This window comes from Carettochelys insculpta, chromosome 16 (assembly GCF_033958435.1).
Source record: "Carettochelys insculpta isolate YL-2023 chromosome 16, ASM3395843v1, whole genome shotgun sequence".
In the NCBI taxonomy this organism is placed as follows: domain Eukaryota; kingdom Metazoa; phylum Chordata; order Testudines; family Carettochelyidae; genus Carettochelys; species Carettochelys insculpta.
The window spans coordinates 9,343,973-9,363,438 of NC_134152.1; the positions used below are offsets into that span (position 1 = coordinate 9,343,973).

Genomic DNA, 19,466 nt, shown 5'->3' on the forward strand with positions numbered 1-19,466 from the left:
ATTAAAATTGCTTGAGTTTGTCACTGAACAGGAAATAAATTAAAGGTAGTTAAACAGAATGATAGAGTCCTCCCAGTTTTTCACTTGTACCTATTCCCTTCACAAATTTCAGTGATATTGTGCTGGAAGGTTATCTTTTCTTTTCTTTTTTGCTTAGACACGGTAGCTTCAAGTAAATTCTTGTCTGAGTCGGGTATAGTTAGCTAGCGGAGCTAAAAATGCTTCATGACTGGAATGCTGGCTGAGGTTGATCAGTAGGTGACAACGCTGAAATAAGACTGGCTAGCTGCCCCCTCGCGAAAACTGTTTTGTTTTTTTCAATTCTCTACTACCTGTAGTTTTGTTCATTGCTGAAGTCTTCATTGCATGCATTTTGTTCTACTCCAACCTGATACATAGACTAGCTGAAGGTCCATAATTCACTTGATTGTTACACTATATATATCCATCCACTTTTGAGTCACCAGCCTTAGAATACAGTTCATACTTGTATTTTGTGTTGAAGGGCTAAGATGTATTTGGCAGTAGCAGTGACTGTAATGATGGTCTCTGAAACAAAGAAATAAGTAATTCTTTTTAGAAAGGAATCTTTCTACGTTTGGAATGAGTCCTCATCTTCCAACCTGTTTCTGTACTTATACTAATAGTCACAGAGAGGAAGCCGTGCTAGTCTATACACTATCAAAACAAAAAAGCAGTCAAGTAGCACTTTAAAGACTAGCAAAATAGTTTATTGGGTGAGCTTTCGTGGGACAGACCCACATGGTCTGAGGAAGTGGGTCTGTCCCACGAAAGCTCACCCAATAAACTATTTCACTAGTCTTTAAAGTGCTACTTGACTGCTTTTTGTTTTTATACTAATAGTCATTTGCCCAACTTCACTGCATGACAGCTCTAGAATAGGGCTTCTCATACTTTGGCAAACTGTGGATCAGAACTTAATAATATCTCATAAATCACCTCAACTATAGTTCATAATCATGTAATACCTCTGTGGCATCTAAAGATATTGCTTAAATTTTAAGATCATCTAATGTATTTTAATGCAATTAGAAACATCCAATGACTTCGATGGAATTAGGATTTCACCTGTATTCAGTAGCAGTGCTTTTTTTTTGTGACGGCATGGTACGCTGTAGTGGCATCTCTCAGCTGGGTCACCCAGGTAGCAGGGGGAGCCCACTAGCCCCACATCTAGGGCATGGAGCCTCACCAGCAGCTCCAGCCCCAGGGACCAGCCTGGGCTGGGGAACCCTGGCAGCGGCAGGGCTAGGATCCAGACGGAGCATGGAGCTCTGCCAGCAGCTCCAGCCCCAAAGACCAGGCTGATGGGGAAAACCTCAGTAGCTCTGGAGCTGAGAGCTCTGCCAATAGCTCCAGCCCCAGGGATCCGTCCTCATCCAGGAGAACCCTGGCAGCCCTGGGACTGGGAGTTGGCTTTGGCGTGGAGCCCTGCCAGCAGCCCCAGCCACAGGAACCCTGGGGAGGGGAGGGATCGAGGAGCCAGCTGCGTACTGGCTCCTTTTTTAATTTTTTCTCTTTCTTTTTAACAATAAGAGCTCTGTTCCATAATATCTGTTTGTTAACTATTGAGAATATGTATAATATAAAAATTTCAGGGCATCTTGGTCAGCAGAACACACCTTGGCCATTTGAAATTTGAACAGTTGATTAGATTATGTGTCTGACGTAAAAATGTGTATTAGACATGCTCATATGACTTTGTTTAGAATTACAGTTCAACAGCAGGTGTTATTTTTCTGGCAAATTGAGCATATTGATGAAAAAATACACTTAGTATTTAACCGTGGAACAGTTAGAGTTAATATAATATCGAAAATTGACTTTTTATGGTTCTAAAAACCTATGTTTGTTTTGAAGCAATATGCATATGATAAACATGTTTACTCCAAGTTTTAAAATAAGCAGGCCTTCTCCATCTATGTGGTATTCCAGCTTTATGGCAGTGCAACTCCATTGAAGTCGCTTCGCAGGATATTAGTGCCTTTCATCCTGAAGGATTTCTGTATTGAAATGCAAACCGTACACATTAATAATTTATCTTGGCTGAAGTGTAGTGACTTTTGGAATGAAATCCTCCCAGCAACATAACTGCAGTAAATGACAATCACAAATAAGAAGCATAGGAGCTTTTACTCAGCTCTCACAGCAAGAGAATTTATATCAGGACAGCATTTTCACCAAAGCCATTGGATCGTGTTCTGTATTCCTCTGTTAGATTGAAAAGTCCATATGGACCGTAGGCTACGTCTACACGTGCAGCCAACATCGAAATAGTCTATTTCGATGAATAACGTCTACACGTCCTCCAGGGCCAGCAACGTCGATGTTCAACTTCGACGTTGCTCAGCCCAACATCGAAATAGGCGCAGCGAGGGAACGTCTACACGTCAAAGTAGCACACATCGAAATAGGGATGCCAGGCACAGCTGCAGACAGGGTCACAGGGCGGACTCAACAGCAAGCCGCTCCCTTAAAGGGCCCCTCCCAGACACAGTTGCACTAAACAACACAAGATACACAGAGCTGACAACTGGTTGCAGACCCTGTGCCTGCAGCATAGATCCCCAGCTGCCGCAGAAGCAGCTAGAAGCCCTGAGCTAAGGGCTGCTGCCCACGGTGACCATAGAGCCCCGCAGGGGCTGGAGAGAGAGCATCTCTCAACCCCCCAGCTGATGGCCGCCATGGAGGACCCAGCAATTTCGACGTTGCGGGACGCGGATCGTCTACACAGTCCCTACTTCGACGTTCAACGTCGAAGTAGGGCGCTATTCCTATCTCCTCATGAGGTTAGCGACTTCGACGTCTCGCCGCCTAACGTCGAAGTTAACTTCGAAATAGCGCCCGACGCGTGTAGACGCGATGGGCGCTATTTCGAAATTGGTGCCGCTACTTCGAAGTAGCGTGCACGTGTAGACGCAGCTGTAGTGAAGTTCTTCATAACCTGCTCTTTGATAACCTCTGTAGACTAAGATCCTTGAGTCTGTTGTGAAAAGGCATGTTTTCTATTCCTTTAATCATTCTTGTGGTTCTTCTCTGAACCACCTCCAATTTATCAACATCTTTCATGATCTGTGGGCTCCAGAGCTGGACATATTTTTCCAGCAGTGGCCACGCCAGTACCAAAAGACAGGTAAAATCATCTCTTTGCTCCTGTTTGAGATTCCTCTGTTTATGCATCTCAGGATTTCATAAGTTCTTTGGCTCACAGCATTGCACTGGGAGCACATGTTCAGATCATTGTCTGCCATGAGCCCTAAACCTTTTTTCAAAGTCATTGCTTCTCAAGATTGGGTCCTCTCTTATGTATATATGGCCTGCATTGCTTGTTCCTAGATGTCTTAATGTACATTAGCTGGATTAAAATGCAATAGTGTTTGCTTACACCCAGTTTACTAAGTAAGTTAAATGCCTTAGGGAAGTCTAAATATATTACGTCATAACTATAACTTTTGTCATTCATATGTGTAATCACATAAATAAAATATCAAACCATTTAGACGGGATGTATTTTCATAAACCCATCTTCAAAATCGCTCATCCAAGTAATAAATCTCATTTGGTTTTGGAGGACTACCATGATCACAGCACAAAATGACAATGCTGCAGGCGCGTGAAAACTGTATCTACGTTCTACACTGTTAAATACTTTACACAACATTTATAGAAGTACAAGAGAAATTAACAATACATCTTTTAAAGCAAATAGCACAAGGTGCAAGCAGGAACTTTTTCTGCAAATTGGCAAGTGTGACGTCTCTATATACAACTCCCCAGTCTCTCAGTCAAGATTCGTTGTAGTTATTCTGTTTAACATATTGCTGAATTTAGTTTTAGGGCTCATGAGTATAATCAACATATAAAGAATACATATCAGTATATGAATAAAATTTTTTATTCGCACCTTCAAAAAGGGACAAATAGAAAGGTTGGCCTTGGCATGGGCTCACTCCCACAGCAGCACCATTCATAACAACTCTCTCCCTGTCCTCTGCAACCCTAAATCTGGCCTACTAACAATGGGAAGCCAAGGAGCTCCTGCATCCCATGCATTTGGGGCCTCTCACCCTACTCTGAGTGTTGCAACATGTCAGTCACTGGGCCCATGTGTTACCTCCTTCTCCACCATAACTGAAGGTTGGGCAGGCCAAACCTTACTGGTACTTCCGTACTGCATACCAAGTTGAAATGCCCAGAGCAGGGCATCAGGCCCAGCCATGGGAGCCACTGAGACACTGCTGTTGAATGAATTGCAAAGGTAGGAAAAAGTCTGAGAAAAAAATATGACAAATACTCCCCATGGCTTTCTTCACACTCTGAAAAACATGCAGCCTTAAAAGTGAAAGGCTTTTGAGCTTTCTAGGATATGCAGAGTTGCATGGACACCTTTGATGTTTCACAGGCTATTATTCTGTCTGTGGTTAAGTAAGATTAATATTCAAGTAAAAATACCCTATAAATGATTGCCACCCAGTGATTCCCTATAAATAAGATGAAGATTTGTAATGCAAAGATTGACCATTAGCACAGTGTACGACATGCCAGCATTCAACAAAACCTTTATGCAGCTCTATTGCATGCATTTCCTCTATACCCTCAGTGAAATGAATGGGAGTTGTGCTTAAAAACTTAATGGCAGGATTGTCCTTTCACATATTTTTATGCAGGGGAAAACAGGAGACCTATCCAGTATTTAATTTGAAAGGAAGAAGCTCAAACTTTTTTTTTTTCACACTCAAAGCTGTTGCAGCAAACTCACTGGTTCTGAAGATAGGAATTGCCAAGCTTACCTATTTCAGGGCTCAGCCCTGGCAAGCTATGGCACAAAGATGGAAGAATCCTGGGCAATGTTACAGGCTGGGGAACTGACTGGCTAAGTAGCAGTGCAGCAGAAAACGACCCAGGATTACAGTGAATGAGAGGCTGGATATGAGTCAACAGTGTGCCCTTGTAGCCAAGAAGGCTACCACAATATTGGGGTGCATTAGGAGAAGCATTTCCAGCAGATCTGGAAAAGTTATTTCACTCTACTCGGCACTCGTGAGGCCATGTCTAGAGTATTGTGTCCAGTTCTGGCCCCTCAGTATAGAAAGGATGTGGACGCATTGGAGCAGGTTCATCAGAGGGCAACGAACATATTAAGGGGCTGGAGCACATGATCTATCAGGAGAGGCTGAGGGATCCGGGCTTATTTAGTTTTCAGAAGAGAAGAGTGAGGGGTGATTTGATAGCAGCCTTCAACTTCCTGAAAGGGGGCTCAAAAGAGGATGCAGAGAGACTGTTCTCCATGGTGATAGACGGCAGAACAGGGAGCACTGGTCTAAAGTTATAGAGGGTGAGGTGTAGGTTGGATATTAGGAAAAACTATTTCACCAGGAGGGTGGTGAAGCACTGGAATGCATTACCGAGAAAGGTGATGGAATCTCCATCCCTAGAAGTTTTTAAGTCCCCGGCTTGACATGGTCCTGGCTGGGATGATTTAGTTGGGGTTGAGCCTGCTTTGGGCAGAGGGCTGGACTAGATGACCTCCTGAGGTCCCTTCCAGCCATAAGATTCTATGATTCTATGAAATTAATCACTGAACCTGTCAAAATTCAGACCCATTTTGAGAAACTGATCTAAAGCATTCATTCTCTAATACTGTAACCCTTTGCTTTTCTTGACCAAGCATTTGACATACATTATACAAACATAGAATTCAGTCCATTTTCCCTTTTCTAAGCTCAAAAGAACTGTAGCTTAGTATTACCAACCTCTGTAACCAACGTGAAGAGTGACCCTTTATTCTTTTCCATTCTTGTGACAAGACTAACCTCAACAGTGCAGGGGTTGGTGGTGTTTGCATGTGAAATGCACTAATATGGATGTTTTTCTTTGTGTGTGCATCCTTGCAGTGTTGTTTACCAGGATGGATTTTATGGTGCAGACATTTATGTAAGTATTCATTGATGTGCATGCTGTCCTTGTATATTACCAGAGTCATTCTTTTTACAAGTTTGCTGCGTTGCTTGACTCTGTTTTGTCAATTTACCATCCCTCGCCTGTCAAAAAGAATCAAAAAGAATATCTCTCATATTGGAAGACCTTTCTCTTCATTACATCTATCATTGTTCAGTGGAGCTGAATTAAAGTCTTCAATCAAGTGCTGAATGAATGCAAAAATGAGACAGTGTTGGATTTTTTTTCAACCCTCAAAATTAAAGTTTAAAAAATATTTTTTTTAAAAGTACAATATATTTTATTTAATACACAAGGCAAATTGAGCAGCATTTAGTACCTGAATGCTGAAAACAGCATCGGTCATTGGTTCCAATTCAGGAAAGTTTTCCTATTCAGGGCAACATTTAAGCACACACCATTGATGACAAGGGAATTTAAGGATATGCTTAGTTCAAAATATTCTCAGTTTTTTCCCTGAATGTGGGTGAATTTAAACATGTTCTTAGGTATTTTCCTGATCTGGTGGCAGAAGTTCTTTTTCCTATGAGCAGTACCACTCTAGTTAGTGGGACTACTTATCGCTGTCAGTGGCTACATGTGATAACAAGTGCAGGCTTGGTCCGTCCTAATCAATTTTACAATATGTTTGCTCCAGCTATGAACTAACTTAATTAGATATATATAATTGGGTTTTTTTCAATGTCTTCCCATACTGAGAATTTTAGTAGGAAGTCTAGGAAGAAGCTGCTTATCTTTAAATATGTCTAAACTGAACAGAGTTTAAAATGTGTGCTGCTGTTTTTACTCTTTTGGAAAAAGTTAAACAATCATTAGAAGTCATGCTTACAATTTTCAAAATATAGAGATATATAAAACCCTCAGACCAGGCCTTTTATCTTTTGCTTTCCCTATTATTTTGATAGAACAATGAAATCCTAAAAGGAGAGGTAACTAAATATCTTTCCATGGTATAGACAGCTTTCTTATCCCAATTTTGTTTCAATTAGCATTGGGATACCAAGAGATTTATTATATTAAATGGATATGAACATTAAAAATTCATTAGATTGTATTAGAAAACATTAGTTATATTTATTACCAATGATCCTTTAGTGACATTTAGGATGAAACATTTTAAATTTTTCTGACAATAGATTTATGTAAAGAGGAAAAGAATCTTAGTTGATGGGGAGAAGTTTTCCCTGCTGGGACAAGATTGGCTGGTTATAATTATTATAAAAAATACCCTACAAATTAAATGAAATTGATAGGGTTGTTATTCTCACCCTGCAGAATTTCATAGTTACCAGCCCTCCATTATTCACAGTGGATTCAGCCCTTTACTGAAGTTTTATACAGGATTCTGTGTAGTGCTTCAATCTGACTTTTATCTGAAATTGGAGGTGTAAGTGGGATTTTATTGATACACAGGACCTTTTGCTCAGGGCTGAATTTTACCTAGTAGTGTGGACTTCAGTTTTAATTCTTGTAGCCAAAAAGAAAACTGCACCCTTTTTGTTCATCTCACCGGTCTGATAATCGAGAAGCCCTGCTGCACCTGAATTAACCTACAGTGTTTCTGGGAGTTACATATTTAAATTACAGTTGGTAATTTTGGATCCTACAGCTGATGAAAGAAAAAAAATTAACGTCTTTTGGGCCCTCGGTGACCACAGCAATATTTCTTTGTGTTTTTTCACAACATGATCTCTGTCTAGGACAGGCTTGAAAATGCCAAATAGAAATGGTAAATCTGATCAGAAAGGCACTTAAGAAAGTAACTAACTTGAAGCATGTGAGCAGTTTCAATGAAGATGACTGGACATTAGGCCCTGTTTTTTCAATTGACTTATATGGGGCTCACCACAGATCCAGGGCTATGTTCACATCCCATCATTTACAGGATCAGTGTCTAAGATTCCAAATACCTTTCTCAGTTTCTAGTAACCCTTCAGAGAGATGGACTGAGTTAAACACATACACTGAAGATATATTTTTGTCATTTTTACTTTATATGTTGTTCCTAGAACTTTGTGCCATGCAGCTCATCATTTCTGTTTTCATTCTTCCTCTTCTATGTTCCTAAAATATATGAGAAGGAGGGACAGGGGAGCGAGCTAGATGTGTGAGAATCAGTGGACAGAAAAGATATGATTCAGAATGTATTAGTTCCCTGCGGAGCTCCACATTATTGACTGGCTCCCGATCGATTACCATGAAGCTCTAGCTCAGTTAGCCATTTTAGAGGGCTGAAATTTGCAAGGAAAGGCAGTGGTGAGAGGAAAACAAGAGTGGAAAGAGTAGGCAAGAGAAACAAATAGAGATGAAACAAAATTTAAATACATATCACCAAAAATAGTAAAGAGGAGAGAGAAGAGGCATAATAGAGGAGAGAGAAGAGGCATAAAGAGGAGAGAGAAGAGGCAGTGGTGAGAGGAAAACAAGAGTGGAAAGAGTAGGCAAGAGAAACAAATAGAGATGAAACAAAATTTAAATACATATCACCAATAATAGTAAAGAGGAGAGAGAAGAGGCATAATAGAGCAGAGAGAAGAGGCATAAAGAGGAGAGGAGAGGAGAGAGAAGAGGCATAAAGAGGAGAGAGAAGAGGCATAAATTTAAATACATATCACCAATAATAGTAAAGAGGAGAGAGAAGAAACACAAAAATGAAACAAAACTTGAATAAAAAATCTCCACAATGAAAAAGGTTCTCCGCATTACCGGGATGAGAGGCAGGTGTTGGTGGGGTATCTTGGATTACTGACCTACGTGGAATTGATTTCTCCATTGGGTAGAGGATATGTAATGGAAGTGGAAAAGAGGAAGACAATTAGAACATCATAATCTGTCTGGTAAAGATTGCATAGAACACTAAAGGCAAAGAAGTGGCCAGAATAAGTCAATGCTAAACAAAAGGGTCAAGCAGCATGAAAGGACTGTTATAAATATAGCAGGGTAAAAGATACACTAAAGTGAAAATTCCACAGGCACACTACTAAATGACAAGGGGAATATAATAATGCCTCAGAAATAGCTGTGGTATTGAACTCCCTTTTGAAATGTGCTTTTAACAAGAAAAATAAAGAAGAAAAGATTGCCCAGGTAGGAAAAAAGGAAGGCTTTTAAAATTAACTATTGATTCAGTAACAAAAAACTTCATTAAAAGAGAGTTAAGATTGCCCGACGCTGTCCTGTACCCTTCTGGAATACCTTAGTTCCCAGATGAAATTTGACAGCTCTGAGAGTCAGGAAATACACTCAGCAAAATAAAGAACAAACATTAGAAAATAAAAAAAAAATGCAGTTAAAATAACGCTTTCAGCTCATCCTCCACCCTTAATTCTTGCCGCAGGACCAATGCCAGAAAAAGTGCTTTAAGGACATATGAGTGCCAAACCCTTCTCTAAAATGTGTGGAAATCAGTGAGCAGTAGGGTGAAAATGAGCAGAGTTGTATCCAATTAAAAAAAAAAGATTAAAGAGTGTTGAAAGCCCTCTTATTTCTGCTCTCAGAAGTACATCAGGGATATGGCTTTAGCTCACTCATTCACTCAGTGTTATCACCCACAGTACTATCAGCCCTACCCACTGCCAGGTGCCTGCATCAGTTGTGCTGTACAGAACAAAATTCACAGAAGTGGAGAATTACTAGTGTGGCTATGGAGTTGTAGGCACTGCACTGAGAAAATGGCATGCTTTTTTTGTTAGAATCGTCATGATAATGTTGTATTCCCAATATATACTGACATCTGTCCAAGGGCATGGTTAAGATAATGTTGTGGAGTGGCACATACCTACAGCTACTTGCTTCTTGAAGAAAGAACAAGAGTTATTTGTGGAACTATGAGAACAACAAGAAGTCCTGTGGCACCTTATAGACTAACAGATATTTTGGAGCATAAGTTTTCATGAGCAAGGATCCGCTTCAGCAGATGCAGCTGATGAAGCAGGTCTTTGCCCACGAAAGCTTATGCTCCAAAATATCTGTTAGTCTATAAGGTGCCACAGGACTTCTTGTTGTTCTCGTAGATACAGACTAACACGGCTACCTCTCTGATACTGGTGGAAGTATGGTGGTCATCGATTCAGTGTTCTCTTGATTATAAGTAAATGACATATGTCTGGCTTCCCCAACATGGATGCATAGCAGCATTTTAATGTACAAAACTTTATTAGACTATGGCCATTTAGATAATCTTGGATTTCCTTATGAGAGACAAACATTCACATGAAGTTTATTTGTGGACTATATTAAGTATGACACATGTTCTAGTTGTTGGAGTAGGATCTGAGTCATCTTCCCAACCATTAAAGATTTCAAAGCACTGTAACCGTACAGATTATTTTCCTCAGCTTAGTGATTGGTTAAATGGTTCGTTGAAAGGCACACAATGGCTGTGTCTACATGTGCCCCAAACTTCGAAATGGCCATGCAAATGGCCATTTCGAAGTTTACTAATGAAGAGCTGAAATGCATATTCAGCGCTTCATTAGCATGCGGGCGGCAGCCGCGCTTCGAAATTGACGCGCCTTGCCGCCGCGCGGCGCGTCCAGACGGGGCTCCTTTTCGAAAGGACGCCGCCTACTTCGAAGTCCCCTTACTCCAATGAGCTCATGGGAATAAGGGGACTTCGAAGTAGGCGGCATCCTTTCGAAAAGGAGCCCCATCTGGACGCGCCGCGCGGCGGCAAGGAGCGTCAATTTCGAAGCGCGGCTGCCGCCCGCATGCTAATGAAGCGCTGTATATGCATTTCAGCGCTTCATTAGTAAACTTCGAAATGGCCATTTGCATGGCCATTTCGAAGTTTGGGGCACGTGTAGACATAGCCAATAAGTAATAGTGGCAGATCCAGAAACTGTCGCCAGGCATCTCCACACTGCTGGGTTCTTGATCCAGTCAATTCACTTGTTAAAAATGGTCTTAGATCTACAATTGTCCTTTCATGCTCTATGTTTTACATTGTGAATGCTATATTAAAACAGTTGAATGCCACAATAATATTTTTAATGGGTGATATTGATGGGAAGGGTCTCAATGTGAGCCAAGCAAAAGACTAAGAGTCAGGATTTCTAAGTTATATTCCATTTTCTGCCATTGACTTTTTATAGCTTTGACCCTCATGAGGTGACGTAAGGCATTAAGTTAGATCTAGGGGTAGATAGAGCTGTACACAGGCACAATACACAACATGAGCCCCACACACAGTTAAATCCCAGAGGCAGGAGGTACAGATGATGCTACAGGTTGAACCTCTCTAATCTGGCATCTTCAGGACCTGACTGGTTCTGGATGAGAGAATTTGTCAGATGATGGGAGGTCAATCTTGTCTAGCAGCTTGACCAACACCTCAGCTTTTTACTGGGCTCTTACAAGACATCTTGGGGTAAATTAGAGTGAAATAACAGCACAGAACACTGAAAGCCAGGGCTGGTGGTTGTAAACAAAGTTTATAGGCCCACAGGAAACTTGGCCACACCCATGATAAATGGACATCCCGCTAACTAAAATCATGCTAGATTACAGACCTTCCCAAACCAAAGAGTGCCAAATTAGAGAGGTTCAAGCTGTCTAGTAGATGGGTGAGAGCAGCATGCAGTCTTCCCAGAGGGCACTTCCATAGGTTGAGACAAGATGGAGAAGATATGGAGACATGCCCCTCTTCCATCTTCACACCCTAAGCATGACAAAGATGGGCTGAAGCCATATTCTGAGGAAATGGTGCAGAGAAGGATCTTTACGCTTTTTTCCCAGTGCAGGCAGAGATTACTCATCCCATGATGAGTTTCCTCACTGAAAAATAATAGAATCATAGAATTCTACGGCTGGATGGGACCTCAGGAGGTCATCTGGTCCAGCCCCCTACCTAAAACAGGATCAACTCCATCTAAAAATGGTTATAAATATAACCATTTTTTGTTTCCTAGTATATAGACTATCATGGTTATCTCTCGGTTATAAATATAGTTACCAGAGGGTGTTGAATAATGTAACCAGTAATTGTTTGGAAAAGTTGGAGATCCTGGCTGAAAGTAGCTATCAAAATACAAAGTATTGTTCATCTACCCTAAACAGGTGCATATCTTTTATTCTCCTAACAATAGGAGTTCCATGCAAAGCTCCATAGTAGGATAGAGTCCCAAAAGTTGAGAGTAAAATTTACCTATCCACCCATGAGCTCTATCTGAGCAATCTGTATTTATAAAAACACCTGTCACTGTGCTGTCCAAGCCCTGAGATAACAATGAAATAACCCATAAGGATTTACCAGGAGAGAATAAAGCCATAGTTTATGTGCTCTTTCTTTTGCTCTCTATAAATACATATAGGATATCCACATATATGCCAATAGAAATTTATATTTAATATATAGATATATAATAGGTGTGTAAATGGCTATTTATATTTTGTGTACTTATTTGATTTTATAACCCAAATGTATTTGATTTTCCACTTTAACTTTCTTTTGACAAGTTTCTTGCTCATTTTAAATCATTTCTAAGATTTCCTGGCAACTGACCAGGTACATGTCCCTCAGGTCTTTCTTGCTTACTCTGTGCCATAATGCCTTGTAAAATATTGAAAGCAAACTTGTGAATGAATGGCTTTGGGGAATTAGTGTGACTTATGCATATTATTTTATTTTATTTTATTTATTTTATTTTTGCATTCAAATCGTTACATTTCTGTTTCCTTATAGAGTAGTGTATCAAGAGCCTGTGTATGGCAATAAATTACCACAGGTATGAAGTAATGACTGTTGAAAAAGCTCATCACATTGAATGTGGATTGCTGTGCAATCATACTAACAATCAATAAATGGGGGGAGTTTACATATACAAAATGGAAGGGTAGACCATCAGCTGCATTTTATGTTTGGGGTTAATTATGCCACACAATTGCAGACATTTTAACATTTCTGCCTCCCTCTTGAAATATGAGGTATGCCTCATTTAAAGTCCAGTATCAGTGGGAGTTCTCTCAATGTCAGGACTGCATTATGGCATATGCTGACTTTGTCAACATTAATGATTTTAGGGAAATCTCAAGCTGTTACTAAGCCACTGATGTAGTTCTGCCTACCTAAGCAATTGTGGTGGGAGCATTAATGTAGAAAGGGCATACACATTTCTTTTAACATATTCAGAGAGTTCAAGACCAGAAGAAATCACCATTTTAACCTCCTGTATGTGACAGACCACCAACACCATCCAGGATCCATATGCTGAATCTCAACAAATCTCATACTGCCCACTGGGGTCAAAACTGTTATGTTTCACAAGCAGAGAATGGAAGGGATGAAGATGCACCAAAGCCCAAGGACCCTGAAATGTCAGGGGAATGATTAAGTAAGGTATATTCCAGATGATTCCAGCACATGACCTTCAACCACATACATCAGAGGGAGGTGAAAAACCCTTGAAATCACAGTAATCTGACCTGGAGGATAATTCCTTCGTGATTCCACATATGGCAGCCTAGATTTTGAATATGTGCTCACAAACCAACCAGCCAAGCCTCTGAGAGATCTGGCCTCCCTTGTTGGATGCACTGTCTCCAGCTGTGGTCAGCCCTGTTGTTTCAAAGGAGCAATACAAAAAAATAAAATACAATAAAAATACAATAAAAAGTACAAACACTCAGAATAAATTGGAGGGAGGGTAGAGACATACTTTCTTGATCCTTGCAGATGCCTGGCTAAAATCCTGAAACTTGAGCTTTTGGGGACCCTAAGATATAAACGAGATGTGAAACCAGTGGCTTGTTAAGACTTACCGCCTTACAGGTAACTTTGTCATACAATTGCAGTATAAATTTGCCCAGGTTTCTCCTAAAATTCTCTAAGTTGTTTGCCTCGCAAATCCTTTTGGGAGGCTTTTTCCAGAATCTCACCCTTGTAACGGTGAGATGGAAAGAAACCTTCTTATTTCCAGCCTGAATTTGTCACTTTATATCCATTTTTTTCTTGGCTAATATAAACTTTTTATCTTAAATAGCTCTTTACCCTCCCTGGTGTTTATTCCCTTATGGTATTTTATAGTTTTCTTTTTGCAAGACTAAACAAGCCTGGCTCTTCCAGTCTCCTCTTATGACCTAGCCTCTCCATTCCTCTAGTCATCCTAATAGCTCCTCTCAGCAATGCTTCAGTTTTAATTCATCATTCTTTAGCACAGATGACCAGAATTGCACACAGATTCCCAATAAGGTACAATTATATGTGATCATATTTCCTTTTTCACAGCTTCATCCCTTTTGTGATCCAGAGTCATCCCAAAATTGACCCACACATCCAACTGATCAGCCCCCAGCTTGTAGCAAAAATTGTTGGTATTACACCCTATGTGCATGACTTTCAACTTTGTACTAAAGAATTTCATCCCATTTTTCTCCCTCCTATCTCCACAGTTGCTCATATCTTTCTGTTTTAAAATTTGATCCTCCTCTGTGTTGCTAGTGCATTCTGACGTTTCACCCTCAGCAAGTTTCACTATCACTCCCACTGTTAGTTCCAAAGTCATTAATAAAAATATTGAGTAAGACTGGTCCCAGGACTGATCGTTGAGGAGCTCCGCTCATGCCTTCCCTGCAGCTCAATAATTCACCTTTCAGCATAACCCATTGCCTTCTCCCCCTTTATCTAGTTCCTTATCAACTTTATGATTCTTGTGCTGGTCCTCTTCTTCCCTAATTTAACTAGTAATTTCCCAGGTGGTACTGTATCAAATGCCATACTGAAGTCCAAGTATATTAGGTCTAGTTCACATCCCTTTTCTCAAAAAAGGAATCAGGTTAGCTTGGCATGATCTTTTTTGTTGCATTATAGCCTCTTTACCATTTACCTCCATTAATTTAATTAGTCTCTCTTTCACAATTTGTTTCAGAGCCTTGCCTACTCCTGGGGTCAGACTAAGAATTGTGTAATTGCCTGGACTTCTCTTCCACCTTCTTTCTTGAATATATGCAAAATGTTAGCTAGCTCCCTGTGAGACTGTACTTACCTCCAATTACATAGTTGTACAAATCCTTGTTGCTGGATTAGCAATTTTATGGAATGGGTCTGGGTTGGAAATAATCTTATCCCCCCAATCTGAGTGCATTAAGATCTTTATTTTTTTTTCCTTCCACCTCAGATGTGGTCATTTCTATGCTTAGACACTCATTTCCATCAGCTGAACTGCCTTCATGCACGTGCTCCATATTATTATTGATACCCAAAACTGAGGCAAATTATTCATTTAGTTTTTCATTATCTTTAATCTCATTCCCATCCAGATTACATAGTGATCCAACATCATCTTTCCTTATTCTTTTTATTTATGTAACTAAATCCATCTTACTTATTTGAATTTCCTTGGCCAGAGCTAATTCATGTTTATTTTAACAGTTGTCACTTTTTTCCTACATTTGTTGACATCTGCAGTGTAGTTTTGTTTGCTGATCAAGGCTTTTCTCCATTCCCTAGAGGCTCTCTGATAAGCATACAGTGGTTTGAATTCATTTCCTTAGGTACACTATTGTTGCTAGTGCTGCTACTGTTTTTGCAGTTTCACCACTAGCATTGAAACTATGGGTGATTTTCCGCAGAATAGGTTAGCACAGACATAGTAATAGTGTCACAAATCATAAGCAGCTATATTTCTTTGTTAATTTGAAGGTGTAAACTGTGTAAATGATTGTTTTTCCAAAATAAATGAAATCTCCAAACATATTGGTCCTATATTTCTAATCTTTGGTAGCATTTTCAATGCGCAAGACAATAAAATGTTTCTATAGCAGAATAATGTTACAATTGCTATGAAAATGCTAATTTGGCCAAATATTTTTCTGGGCATATGCTTTGAGACTATCCTCATGCTTATGAATTTGAATAAATAAAATAAATAATTGCCTATGTTAATGTTATTGTGTACCCAAAATACAATACTATGAGCTAAAATGTTCAACAGTAAATTTTATAACAAGATAAGACGAAAGCACAAGAAGAATGCACTTAATGTTCTGCATAACTGTATATATTATTGGGTATCGTGTCTGAGAAATAGACAACTTTGAAAAGCTGAAAACATAACCAGATTTACTGTTAAAGCAAATGCCTTTGCTACATTTAGGTGATTTTAATATCACATGGTATCCCAAGCTATTTGGATGACAGATTCTCGTACTGATTCAGTGAACTATTTGAGTGTGCTTGAATTTATTTCGTTGGGACTATCCACATTCTTAACATTAAGCATGTATTTACCATATTGTTGTGCTGGATAAAGTCCTCTGCTAGTAAACCACCTGTTGAGCTTCTTAAAATAATTAAACTGTTTAAAAAATTTGAAAAATTTCTGGATATACTCATTAACTTATGAACATGAGACCAATAAAAAATAGAGCAACTTAAGAGAGACAAGCCATTTTGATAATTACACAGTTTGCACTTTTAAATTAATGAAATACACAAATACGACATTGATAAGCATTTCCCACTCAAAGTTCTTCCATATTGAAATCACAAAATGCAGATGCCAGAGATTTTAGACCTCCCCTGACGAATAATTAGTAAATTTTTCAATAATGTAGAGCTCTGTTCAGACCAAAAGTATAATTATTTGTAGTTTTGAGTGCAGTCTCTTCAGGGCTCCTTTCTAATGTAATGTAAAGTCAAAAGTAGCTTAACGCAATTCCCAAGGAAGGTCAGATTTTGTTCTCTGGTGACACCTCATTGACTAGCACACAGCAGAATGTCAAACCACCTCTATATTTAAATTTGGCCTTATTGGTCAGCCTGCCTCTTCTGGATGTGGATGAGAAAATGGTGAAATAGTTCTGTAGGTTCCAATTCTTCAGCTTCACAATCAGTCCTTATGAAATCTAGAAACCTCTTTACCCGGGTTTGCAGGATTTTGCCAGTTGTGATAAGCATGAGGACCATAACCAAGACTTAACTCAATAACAAATCAAACTGCAAAACAAAAACAGTCAAGTAGCACTTTAAAGACTAGCAAAATAGTTTATTAGGTGAGCTTTCGTGGGACAGACCCACTTCTTCAGACCATAGCCAGACCAGAACAGACTCAATATTTAAGACACAGAGAACCAAAAACAGTAAGCAAGGAGGACAAATCAGAAAAAGATAATCAAGGTGAGCAAATCAGAGAGTGGAGGGGTGGGGGGAAGGTCAAGAATTAGATTGAGCCAAGTATTCAGATGAGCCCCTATAGTGACTCAGAAAGTTCCCATCACGATTTAAACCATGTGTTAATGTGCCGAATTTGAATATATAAGCCAGCTCAGCTGCTTCTCTTTCCAGAACGGTGTGATAATTCTTCTTCAGTAACACACATACCTTCAGGTGATTGATAGAATGCCCCATTCCATTAAAATGTTGACTAACTGGTTTGTGGATCTGGAGTGTTTTGATGTCTGTTTTGTGCCCGTTGACCCTTTGTCTAAGGGAGTTAGAAGTCTGTCCAATATACAAAGCATCTGGGCATTGTTGGCACATGATGGCATATATGATGTTAGCAGAGGAGCATGAGAAAGTGACCGTGATTCTGGCAGTAACCTGGTTAGGTCCAGTGATGGTATTTCCAGAGAAGACATGTGGACAAAGCTGCTAGCGGGCTTTGTAAAAACAAATCGACAGGGCCAGACGAATACCCAGAGACCAGCTACTCCAAGATCGGCCCAAAAAAGCCAAGAACAGAACACCACTGGTCATCACCTACAGCCCCCAACTCAGACCACTGCAACAAATTATTAAAGACCTACAACCTATCCTTAATCAGGATGCTACACTCCAGAAGGCCCTGGGTGACATGCCTGTTCTCTCCTACAGACAACCTCCCAGCCTCATGAGGATCCTCACTAACAGCCACAGTCTATACCCCAGGAACACCAGTCCTGGAACCTTTCCCTGCAACAAAGCCCACTGCCAGCTTTGTCCGCGTATCTTCTCTGGAAATACCATCACTGGACCTAACCAGGTTACTGCCAGAATCACGGGCACTTTCTCATGCTCCTCTACTAACATCATATATGCCATCATGTGCCAACAATGCCCAGATGCTTTGTATATTGGACAGACTTCTAACTCCCTTAGACAAAGGGTCAACGGGCATAAAACAGACATCAAAACACTCCTGATCCACAAACCAGTTAGTCAACATTTTAATGGAATGGGGCATTCTGTCAATGACCTAAATTTATGTGTGTTACTGAAGAAGAATTATCGCACCGTTCTGGAAAGAGAAGCAGCTGAGCTGGCTTATATATTCAAATTCGGCACATTAACACATGGTTTAAATCGTGATGGGAACTTTCTGAGTCACTATAGGGGCTCATCTGCATACTTGGCTCAATCTAATTCTTGACCTTCCCCCCACCCCTCCACTCTCTGATTTGCTCACCTTGATTATCTTTTTCTGATTTGTCCTCCTTGCTTACGATTTTTGGTTCTCTGTGTCTTAAATATTGAGTCTGTTCTGGTCTGGCTATGGTCTGAAGAAGTGGGTCTGTCCCACGAAAGCTCACCTAATAAACTATTTTGCTAGTCTTTAAAGTGTTACTTGACTGCTTTTTGTTTTGATAGTGTATAGACTACCACGGCTTCCTCTCTGTTACAAATCAAACTGCAGAATGACTTACAGTTCAGTTGACATTTTCAGGCTCTTGATCCTGCATACAAACCAGTAACATTCCAACTCTTTAAGGATACTGCTTGAAATGTGGAATGTTTTGAAGAGAAATAAATGTAGAATGTTTCTTGCTATCTCACATTCTTTTGCTATCTTTCTTCGAGTAGACCACAACTTGCCAAAAAAATTTCCTGATGAGCTCTGCTGGCTTCAAAACTTTGTGGTTCAAGTTGTGCTTAGTGCCACTCATTGGCATTTGATTGCCCATACACAACGTACGTGCAGGCAATATTTGCTTGTTGATGTATGTAATTTTTGACATTTCAGGTATTTTTTTAAGGAGATCCTATGTACCTACCTGTAGCTCAGCCTGTTGTATTGGTAGCCAAGAAGAGTGGGTAGGAATGCTGTCCTTCTTACCTCCATTTTTCAAGTATTGTTTTACTGATGCAAAAGTATCAGATGCTCAGAAGTAGAGAGGCATTCCATATCAGTGCTTCTTAGCTGGCGCTGAGATAGGACTCACTGCAAAAGAGAAGGCACAATATTATGCAAGTTATCTATATAGACCTATTGGTTGCCTGACATAAGTGCCTACAGCAAGGCACTATAGCAGATGTGAGAGTGTGAAATAAGAGACAAAGAGGTGCCCCAGGTATAGGTGATGCTCCAATACTCCTTGTACAACCATTATTGTGCTTACTATTGAGTAGTTGTGGCACCATGAGCCAAGCTGTGTGACTGACTTCCGCACCCCCAAAAAAATTTTTTCTCACAATTTCTGTGGAGACTGGAGAGATTTAATCAAGCAAAAACCCTGAAGGGAGGATAAGCTGACATTTCCAGTGGAAAATCTCTAAAACAAGGGTGTTATGATGT

General features: G+C 40.0%; 1 protein-coding gene across 19 annotated transcripts in view; it reads left to right on the plus strand.

The window, feature by feature from the left end:
- The window catches only part of RBFOX1 (RNA binding fox-1 homolog 1), a 1,793,461-nt gene that overhangs the window by 1,726,690 nt on the left and 47,305 nt on the right, over window positions 1–19,466 (plus strand). For 8 of the 19 annotated variants that reach the window (XM_075010514.1, XM_075010511.1, XM_075010517.1 and 5 more), the window contains one exon: window positions 12,662–12,704. The exons of 4 other annotated variants lie outside the window; for them this stretch is intronic. In XM_075010514.1, the coding sequence (XP_074866615.1) occupies window positions 12,662–12,704 (43 nt within the window). Of the gene's footprint in view, window positions 1–5,915; window positions 5,956–12,661; window positions 12,705–19,466 lie in introns of all 19 variants that reach the window. 7 more of the 19 variants (XM_075010515.1, XM_075010513.1, XM_075010518.1 and 4 more) reach the window with 2 other exon arrangements.